This window comes from Phyllobates terribilis, unplaced genomic scaffold (assembly GCF_046119375.1).
Source record: "Phyllobates terribilis strain yellow unplaced genomic scaffold, ASM4611937v1 Scaffold_8__6_contigs__length_399053987, whole genome shotgun sequence".
Lineage (NCBI taxonomy): Eukaryota > Metazoa > Chordata > Amphibia > Anura > Dendrobatidae > Phyllobates > Phyllobates terribilis.
The window spans coordinates 139933861-139944810 of record NW_027362768.1 but is presented as its reverse complement, the minus strand read 5'-3'; the positions used below and the strand labels follow the sequence as shown (position 1 = coordinate 139944810).

Below are 10950 nucleotides of genomic sequence, written 5' to 3'. Positions count from 1 at the left end.
AAATCTCGTGATATGTCAAGCTAAGAAAAGATGTAAGGAAGGACATACCTGTAGACAAAAGGGCCAATATAGTTTTACAATTATGTATCGTAGTTGTAATAATATGGTAATGAAGGCAAACTTAATATATTCAACCACATTAGCTCCCCTTGGACCGCACTATGAAGTTGAACTTCACGACGTCAGCTTGATAACATATTTCACAGCCTAAACTAGCAATTCAAATAACAAATCTAGACTTTAAGGTCCTGGTCTGTTGAGATCAATAAAAAAAGCTATCGACTCATTTTGATAGAAAAAACAGTAAATTGTAAAAAAATTCCATTCTGGCTTATGTCAAATTGTTTAGTGGAAAAGGGACTTGGATCTTCTACCTGGGGCGAAGCTGCTACTGAATCAGTTGTTGCAGTTGTACAGCTGGAAGACACCGATAAATAGACCAAACCCAGTGAGAATTAGGCACTGTGTGATCAGCTCTGTCGCCTCTAGACTCTTTCCTAGCAAGAGCAAGAAGCAAGAAGAGTTACCGAACACATGAAGAGAGCTCTTAATGCGTAATTATTATCCTTAGTTATCATTTGTAGATATAGAAAAGAAGGGGATCATTTTAGATCTCTAACATCTTTAACTTGGATTTCTTAACCAAGGAAGAACATTGACTCTTACGACCAAAAAACCATAGAAAAAAACCGTATAATTTTTCCAATGGTTGGTAAATCTTGGTTAACATTGCTTTATGGCATAATGGGGTAAACATCTTCATGACATACAGCCTGAGTTGGTTATTGTTGCAACCATTTAGGTATTTATGTCCATAACATTGGATGCAATACTGTAGGACATTACATGATATACATCTGGGGGTTTAGGATTCCGGTATTACACTTTTGTACACTTTCGGTTTAGTGCACTATGACTGAGAAGGTCATGACGTCTCTTGCCATGTTCATACATCCAGAAACTAACAAGTGGCAGTCATATATGTTGTCCAGTTTAATTTCTGTTGTACGACCAGAACTCAACACAGGACTAGTTAATCAACAAGTCTTTTTTTTTGTACAGTTATGAATTCAGCTTGCTTTTATATTAAGCACAATCTGTTCCTGAGTCCTGGTACTAGAAGAGGCACCAGTGACTTTTAGTTGTCTTTGCTGTCTCCATAGTCATTGCTCAGTACTATAAGTATTTGTTCCTCACAGTTCTTCCTCAGGTCTCTACTCAGTTCAGTCCAGTTCACTGCAATGGGTTTAGGTTCACTGTAGCGGCAGGCTAAGTAGCGCAGTGAAGAACGCCGAAGGCTGATCCTTGGCTCGCCTAGGAGATAGCTGCATCGAGGACTCAAAGCTTCTAACTGAGATAATACTAGGCCAGCTTTCCTATACAAGGAGGAAGAAGTATGAAAAAAATATTTATTTTTACAGTACATTCCACATTTATTTTTGGACAACATAGGTGAATTTGCATGATACAAACATACATGATGCATAAATTTGCTATACTCACTTCTTTCTTCTGGTGATTCAGAGTATAAGCTCTAGGAATGCTCTCAGTCTTTGCAAAGAAACCAGCACACGACAGATGCAACCAATCAGTGTCTGCAGCAATCACATGATGTACTAGTGGCCTTGCTACTCAATGTTGAGAGCTATGGTGTTATGAGCCAACTGACTGACTGCAGCGGTCACGTGTTGGTCACTTGTAAACAAAGACCGAAATGACTATTAGAGCTTCTCTACTAGATTACCAGGTGGAAGAAGAGCTGAATATAGCTTATTTTGTCATGATATTACATTTGTTGCTATTTTTTTCAAATGTTTGATCTCTTTTAAGCAGTGAGCAATATATGCAAATTGCCCCTTCAGAGAGGAAGAGGACTAGAACTCTAGTGCCACCCATTAGATGTAGCAATCCTAAAAGTCAATATTGACTTTTAGGATTGCTACTTCCAATGGGTGGCACTAGAGTTCTAGTCCTCTTCCTTTCTGAAGAGGCAATTTGCCTATTTAATTCCCCAGAGGAGCATGCATGGCTTATAAGTCTCCTCACTCTGACATGTCAGACTTGACCTGTTACTCTCCACAAGGAGAAACATTACCCTTTAGAAAGCAGTGAGCAACACATACAATCAATGACAGCATGTAAGTATGAATCTAATATAACTGTAGAATACAGACACATTCACAAGGACAATATCCACTTGCACATTTAAGTATGTATTGTGGAAATTATAATACAGTCATCACAATAGTAAAAAGAAACACTCAGAGCACTACAACATGTAATAATTACACAAATGCTATTTACTATTAACTAGAAATTAGCTGCTGGTGGACTCGTTAATAGAGATGAGCGGTGTTCGACTAGAACTGTTCGCCAATCTCAAATTCGAGCTGTTTTGGGTGGTGTTCGAGTTGTTCGACGAACCCGAACGATTTGCAAAAAATTCGGCTGTTCGAGGTTATGTTCGATAACTGTTCGTGCACCAAAAGCGTGTCCTGCATGTCTGGCGCTATTTAGAGCACCAATCATGCAGGGATTGTCTGCCACTCACTGTAATGCCACAGCCATGGTGGTTGTGGCATTACAGTGATTGCCCAAATCGATGGGAACAGTGCTCACAGTGAAACATGAAAAGCCGGCAATTCAGCAGCGGCATACACCGGTACCCGACAATTTAGAACCGAAAGAATAGAGCTTCACACATAGATTAGATAGATAGAAACATGTCAGTCACACATATAAGAAGCACAGTGACAGTGTTGCTTACTGTACTTGTCATTTAGTGTAAAGGATTTATCAAAAAAAATAATAGTGTTTTCATGCACTGTCTCTTTAAAAAAAACGGCTGGCAATTCAGCATCTGTACCCGACAATTTAGAATAGAAGGAATAGAGAATCACACATAGATTAGATAGACAGAAACATGTCAGCCACATATATACGAAGTACAGTGACAGTGTTGCTTACTGTACTTGTCATTTAGTGTAAAGGATTTATTAAAAAATATAATAGTGTTTTCGTGCACCGTCTCTTTAAAAAAGCCGGCCGGCAATTCAGCAGCGGTACCCGACAATTTATAACAGACAGAATAGAGCTTCACACATAGATTAGATAGATAGAAACATGTCAGTCACATATATATGAAGTACTGTGACAGTGTTGCTTACTGTACTTGTCATTTACTGCAAAGGATTTATTAAAAAAAATAATAGTGTTTTCATGCACCGTCTCTTTAAAAAAGCCGGCCGGCAATTCAGCATCTGTACCCGACAATTTATAACAGAAAGAATAGAGAATCACACATAGATTAGGTAGATAGAAACATGTCAGTCACATATATATGAAGTACTGTGACAGTGTTGCTTACTGTACTTGTCATTTACTGCAAAGGATTTATTAAAAAAAATAATAGTGTTTTCATGCACCGTCTCTTTAAAAAAGCCAGCCGGCAATTCAGCATCTGTACCCGACAATTTATAACAGACAGAATAGAGCTTCACACATAGATTAGATAGATAGAAACATGTCAGTCACATATATAATAAGTACAGTGACAGTGTTGGTTACTGTACTTGTCATTTAGTATTAAAATAAAGGATTTATTATTAAAAAAAATTGGCGTGGGGTTCCCCGTAATTTTAGTCTCTAGCGGAGGTTAAGCAGACAGCTGGGGCAGATGTTTGAAGCCTGGGAAGGGGGTAATACCCACGGAGCTTCCCAGGCTACTAATATCAGCCCCCAGCTGAATACCTAGCCTTTACTAGTTATTAAAATGGAGGACCCCCCCCAAAAAAATGACGTGGGGTCCTCCCTAATTTAATAGCTAGCAAAGGCTAGGCAGACAGCTGGGGGCTGATATTAATAGCCCAGGAAGGGAGCCATGAATATTGGCCCCCTCCCAGGCTAGAAACACCAGCCGTCAGCCGCCCCAGAAATGGCGCATCCACAGGATGCGCCAATTCTGGCACTTAGCCTCGCTCTTCCACGCTGCCCTGGTGCGGTGGCAGGGGGTAATAGGGTTGGGGTTGATGTCAGCTTATAATGCCAGCTGACATCAAGCCCAGGTTAGTAATGGAGAGGCGTCTATAAGACACCCCCATTACTAACCCCATAGTCAAAGTTAAAAGAAAACACAAACACCCAGAATAAAGTCCTTTAATTGAAATAAAGACACATTCCTTTATTGTTCTAAATTGAACCATACTTACCGTCACGCCCATTCCAGCTGAAGCCAACGATCTCCTGCAATAAAAGAAAAATAATAAAGCAACCTCATCCTTACCTTTCCATGGTTCCCACGACAGCTTCAGCTCTGCTACATCGAGATAACAGGCTGGAACGCAGCAGAACGCTGCCATCCAGCCTGTCATCCCGCAGACACTGAGAAGCGCAGGCATGCTTGCGCTCTGCAGTGTCTGGCTGTGACGGCATAAAGATGAGACGAGTTCATGTCCAATGAACTCGGCGCACCTCATGCACGTCACTGACAGCGTGGGAGAATTCTCCTGCACTCAGCACTTCAGCGTGAGAATTCTCCCACGCTGTCAGTGACGTGCATGAGGTCAGCTGAGTTCATTGGACATGAATGAGCTCACCTCATGCACGTCACTGACAGCGTGGGAGAATTCTCACGCTGTAGCGCTGAGTGCAGGAGAATTTTCCCACGCTGTCAGTGACGTGCATGAGGTGAGCTGAGATCATTGGACATGAATGAGCTCACCTCATGCACGTCACTGACAGCGTGGGAAAATTCTCCTGCACTCAGCGCTTCAGCGTGAGAATTTTCCCACGCTGTCAGTGACGTGCATGAGGTGAGCTCATTCATGTCCAATGAACTCAGCTGACCTCATGTACGTCACTGACAGCGTGGGAGAATTTTCACGCTGAAATGCTGAGTGCAGGAGAATTCTCCCACGCTGTCAGTGACGTGCATGAGGTGCGCCGAGTTCATTGGACATGAGCTTGTCTCATCTTTATGCCGTCACAGCGAGACACTGAGGAGCGCAAGCATGCCTGCGCTTCTGAGTGTCCGCGGGATGACAGGCTGGATGGCAGCTTTCTGCTGCGGTCCAGCCTGTCATCTCGATGTAGCAGAGCTGAAGCTGTCGTGGGAACCATGGAAAGGTAAGGATGAGGTTGCTTAATTATTTTACTTTTATTGCAGAAGACATTGGCTTCAGCTGGAATGGCCGTGACGGTAAGTATGGTTTAATTTAGAACAATAAAGAATTGTGTGTTTATTTCAATTAAAGGACTTTATTCTGGGTGTTGTGTTTTTTTAAATACTTTACTAGAAATTCATGGTGGTCATGTCTAATATTGGCGTGACCCCATGAATTTCGGGCTTAGGGCCAGCTGATAATGCCAAGCTGGCCTTAACCCCTTTATTACCCAGTGAGCCACCGCACCAGGGCCCTGGATGAGTTGGGTACAGCGCCAGAAGATGGCGCTTCTATGAATGCGCCATTTTCTGGGGCGGCTGCGGACTGCAATTTGCAGCGGGTGGGGCCCAGAAAGCTTGGGCCTCCCTGCGCTGCGGATTCCAGCTCCCAGCTGCCTAGTTGTACCTGGCTGGGCACAAAAATAGGGCGAAGCCCCACGCATTTTTTTTTTTAATTATTTCATGAAATTCATGGAATAATTAAGAAAAAAAGGGCTTCCCTATATTGTTGTGTCCAACCAGGTACAAATAGGCAGCTGGTGGTTGGGGGCAGCCCGTCCCTGCCTGCTGTACCTGGCTGGACACAAATATAGTGCGAAGCCCCACGTCAATTTTTTTTAAATTATTTCATGAAATAATTTTTTTAAAAAAGGGCTTCCCTATATTGTTGTGTCTGGCCAGGTACAAATAGGCAGCTGGTGGTTGGGGGCAGCCCGTTCCTGCCTGCTGTAACTGACTGGACACAAATATAGGGCGAAGCCCCACATCAATTTTTTTTAAATTATTTCAGGAAATTCATGAAATAATGAAAAAAAAATTGATGTTGGGCTTCGCCCTATATTTGTGTCCAGTCAGGTGCAGCAGGCAGGAACGGGCTGCTCCCAACCACCAGCTGCCTATTTGTACCTAGCCGGACACAACAATATAGGGAAGCCCTTTTTTTCTTAATTATTCCATGAATTTCATGAATTTAAAAAAAAAATACGTGGAGCTTCGCCCTATTTTTGTGTCCAGCCAGGTACAACTAGGCAGCTGGGGGCTGGAATCTGCAGCGCAGGGAGGCCCAAGCTTTCTGGGCCCCACCCGCTGCAAATTGCAGTCCGCAGCCGCCCCGGAAAATGGCGCGTTCATAGAAGCGCCATCTTCTGGCGCTGTACCCAACTCATCCAGGGCCCTGGTGCGGTGGCTCACTGGGTAATAAAGGGGTTAAGGCCAGCTTGGCATTATCAGCTGGCCCTAAGCCCGAAATTCATGGGGTCACGCCAATATTAGACATGACCACCATGAATTTCTAGTAAAGTATTTAAAAAAAACACAAACACCCAGAAAAAAGTCCTTTAATTGAAATAAACACACAATTCTTTATTGTTCTAAATTAAACCATACTTACCGCCACGCCCATTCCAGCTGAAGCCAATGATCTCCTGCAATAAAAGTAAAATAATAAAGCAACATCATCCTTACCTTTCCATGGCTCCCACGACAGCTTCAGCTCTGCTACATCGAGATGACAGGCTGGACCGCAGCAGAACGCTGCCATCCAGCCTGTCATCCCGCAGACACTGAGAAGCGCAGGCATGCTTGCGCTACTCAGTGTCTGGCTGTGACGGCATCCAGATGAGCCGAGGTCATGTCCAATGAACTCGGCTCACCTCATGCACGTCACTGACAGCGTGGGAAAATTCTCACGCTGAAGCGCTGAGTGCAGGAGAATTTTCCCACGCTGTCAGTGACGTACATGAGGTGAGCCGAGTTCATTGTCGGCTCATCTGGATGCCGTCACAGTCAGACACTGAGGAGCGCAAGCATGCCTGCGCTTCTCAGTGTCTGCGGGATGACAGGCTGGATGGCAGCGTTCTGCTGCGGTCCAGCCTGTTATCTCAATGTAGCAGAGCTGAAGCTGTCCTGGGAACCATGGAAAGGTAAGGATGAGGTTGCTTTATTATTTTTCTTTTATTGCAGGAGATCGTTGGCTTCAGCTGGAATGGGCGTGATGGTAAGTATGGTTTAATTTAGAACAATAAAGAATTGTGTCTTTATTTCAATTAAAGGACTTTATTCTGAGTGTTTGTGTTTTTTTTTTAACTTTGACTATGGGGTTAGTAATGGGGGTGTCTTATAGACGCCTCTCCATTACTAACCTGGGCTTGATGTCAGCTGGCATTATAAGCTGACATCAACCCCAACCCTATTACCCCCTGCCACCGCACCAGGGCAGCGTGGAAGAGCGAGGCTAAGTGCCAGAATTGGCGCATCCTATGGATGCGCCATTTCTGGGGCGGCTGACGGCTGGTGTTTGTAGCCTGGGAGGGGGCCAATATTCATGGCTCCCTTCCTGGGCTATTAATATCAGCCCCCAGCTGTCTGCCTAGCCTTTGCTAGCTATTAAATTAGGGGGGACCCCACGTCATTTTTTTGGGGGGGGTCCTCCATTTTAATAGCTAGTAAAGGCTAGGTATTCAGCTGGGGGCTGATATTAGTAGCCTGGGAAGCTCCGTGGGTATTACCCCCTTCCCAGGCTTCAAACATCTGCCCCAGCTGTCTGCTTAACCTCCGCTAGAGACTAAAATTACGGGGAACCCCACGCCAATTTTTTTTAATAATAAATCCTTTATTTTAATACTAAATGACAAGTACAGTAACCAACACTGTCACTGTACTTATTATATATGTGACTGACATGTTTCTATCTATCCAATCTATGTGTGAAGCTCTATTCTGTCTGTTATAAATTGTCGGGTACAGATGCTGAATTGCCGGCCGGCTTTTTTAAAGAGACGGTGCATGAAAACACTATTATTTTTTTTAATAAATCCTTTGCAGTAAATGACAAGTACAGTAACCAACACTGTCACAGTACTTCATATATATGTGACTGACATGTTTCTATCTATCTAATCTATGTGTGAAGCTCTATTCTGTCTGTTATAAATTGTCGGGTACCGCTGCTGAATTGCCGGCCGGCTTTTTTAAAGAGACGGTGCACGAAAACACTATTATATTTTTTAATAAATCCTTTACACTAAATGACAAGTACAGTAAGCAACACTGTCACTGTACTTCATATATATGTGACTGACATGTTTCTATCTATCTAATCTATGTGTGATGCTCTATTCCTTCATGTCTAAATTGTCGGGTACCGGTGTATGCCGCTGCTGAATTGCCGGCCGGCTTTTTTAAAGAAAGCGTCTTCTGAGCAGTTTGTCAGCTTTTGGACACCTTTGAAGGTGTTTTCTATGTGTTCCTATGTGTTTTTGTTTGCCTGCCATTGGTTTTAACGGTGTTCGACGGTGTTCTAAGGTGTTCGACGAACAGTTCGACGAACAGTTCCTCGAACATCCCGGTGTTCGACGAACCGAACCGAACCCGAACACTACGAGGGTGGCTCAACACTACTCGTTAACAATTGACCCTTTGGAGAATTTCACTTATTTTCTATCAAATTCTATTTAAAGGGCTTTTCCCCCCAAACAAAGTACATTTAAATGAATAGATCTTGGAATAAAAATAAGTTCTACAATTGGATGTAATAAAAAATGTTCCTGTGCTGAGATAATCTTATAAATGTGGTATGTACTGTGTATTGGCTGTGTCTGACCGTACAGGAACATAGTCTGACCATGCCACATCTCCTGGGCAGGGGAGAAAGCAAAAGAGTATACAGATATTACAGCATGGGATTGCAAATGATTCTTTTTGTAAGGAAAAACATTTCACTGCCTGTTTTTAAACAATGTTTTACCAGAAAGAAAGAATCATTTGCGATCCCCTGCTGTAATGTCAGTATACTCTCTTTGGCCTCCTCCCCTGCCCAGGAGATGTGGTATGATCAGTCCATGTTCCTGCACGGTCAGACACAGCCATTACACAGTACCCAGCAGGGGCACATGTATAAGATTATCTCAGCACAGGAACATTTTTTTTAAACACATCCAATTGTGGAAATTATTATCATTCAAAGATCTATTGATTAAAATGTTGATTAAAATTAACTTTGTTCGTGGGAAACCCCTTTAAGACAATAGAGACTGAACTAGAAAACTAAGTAAAACTCTGGCCATTTTTTTTTCTTAATTGCTAAAATGGACCTTTTAGAGTGATTTTATGTATGACATCTTTAGTTCTTTCAAGTCACTTGATACAATATAAGTCCTTAAATGGTGTCTATACTTTCAGACAACTTGATCTATTTTGATAGATAATGTGTTAAATAGACACTTAATTTAAAAAAGGTGTAGTTTTACCCATAAGAGTGCCAGCCATTAGATGTTCCCCTTCTCTCTACTGTTTGTTGCCAAGTGTAATCCATCCCAGGCAGCAGAGACACTGAGATGGAAGACAGGAGCCTTTCCTCTGCTCCTGCTCTTCTGTCTGTCAGTCTGTATATTGTTATAACAGATTGGTGGGTTTTCAATTCAGGGAAGGCCAATGAAAGGTATAACACATGGCAGGAAGTGAAGGAAAGGAAGTTCATTCAGCTATAGCGCTTGCAGAATGCCAATGAAGAGGAAGTGCCCACTCAAAAAGATTGGATGGCAAGTTACAGAGTATGAGAATCAGGACAGTTCTTTTACATTCTAGATTAGTATGTTAATCAAAAGCAGTTTTACCTTGTAGCGTGTGTTGAAGGCAGCAAGGCTGTGCTTTTCTACAGGTTTCATGGGAAAGTTAAGCTTTAACACCACATGAAATAATACTGTAACTAGTGCTGCATGTTAACACACTGTACAGCAGAATTTTCCAAAATGATGACCCCTGTCTGACATCACTTCCTGCTCTGTTGCTATTGGCTAAAGCTGCACCCCACAAATTTCCTGCTTGGCCTACTTCCTGCATAAAACAGGTGATATTGATGGGAACTGCTTCTTTTAAGCCCATTCCTCCTCCATAAAAACAGAATAGAAACCACTCACTCTTTAAAAACCTCAAGATATTATAGTACATCCACACAAACAAGCTTTTAATTTAATGAAAAGAATACCTGGGCCCCAGTTCATCCTCACAACGCCATGTAAACTCTCCAAAACTTTGAAAGTGCTGGTTGTAGTGGAATCGTACACGGTGTAGACTGGGGGACCCCAGTTCTAGCAAGGTGTTGTATGCTGTTTGCTGTTCTTTACCGCTGGTGTAGCCATTGAAAAGGTTGTAGATCTTATCAGCAACCTCTAAATATTGAAAAAAAAGAACAGTAACATTAACACAACCTAAAACAGGGTGTATTTTTGAGAGTGAGAGTTGAGGGTATCTAATTCAAATTCTCCATCTTCAACTATTTTTTTTCCTAAAAAATTGATTTGCGTGTATCAATTTGCCACAAACTGCAAGTACTATAAATCCTCCAATGCCCTGAAAAGGTGTATATAACAATCTGAGGACTCCTAGGACCATGATTCTCGGATGTCTGAAGGAGGCCTTAGTAGTGTCAATGTAAGCTCAACATAAACGGATGGTACTGTCACACACTGTCTAATTTGTCCACAGTTTTTTAGCTTTCTGTACACATCTTCATGGTTAAGCTTTGAGCTGTGGCATCCTCTCACTATCCAGATTCATTGTATAATGGCTGCTGCATTCCCTGCTTCAGCTTTTATACATACTATGATAGTCCCTCTTGATTGGCTGTGCTATACCATGTGATATGATAGCTCCAAGCATTATGGTGATGCTCGACTGATTGTGCAAGAGGTCACGTGAGTATTGTTATGATCTGCAACATGTACTTAGGAAAGATAGGGGGAAACTGTCCCTACAATAAGACTAAGCTGAAACCCTACGATGTAGCGGGC

General features: G+C 42.5%; 1 protein-coding gene across 8 annotated transcripts in view; it reads right to left on the bottom strand.

Moving 5' to 3' along the window:
* Window positions 1–1062: 1062 nt before the first annotated feature.
* The window catches only part of ASTN1 (astrotactin 1), a 651398-nt gene continuing 641510 nt past the window's right edge, over window positions 1063–10950 (bottom strand). For all 8 annotated transcript variants that reach the window (XM_073643365.1, XM_073643361.1, XM_073643368.1 and 5 more), the window contains 2 exons: window positions 10146–10329; window positions 1063–1376 (listed from right to left, as the gene is read on the bottom strand). In XM_073643365.1, coding sequence (XP_073499466.1) covers window positions 1139–1376; window positions 10146–10329 — 422 coding nt within the window. In that variant the 3' untranslated portion in view covers window positions 1063–1138. The remainder of the gene's footprint in view (window positions 1377–10145; window positions 10330–10950) is intronic.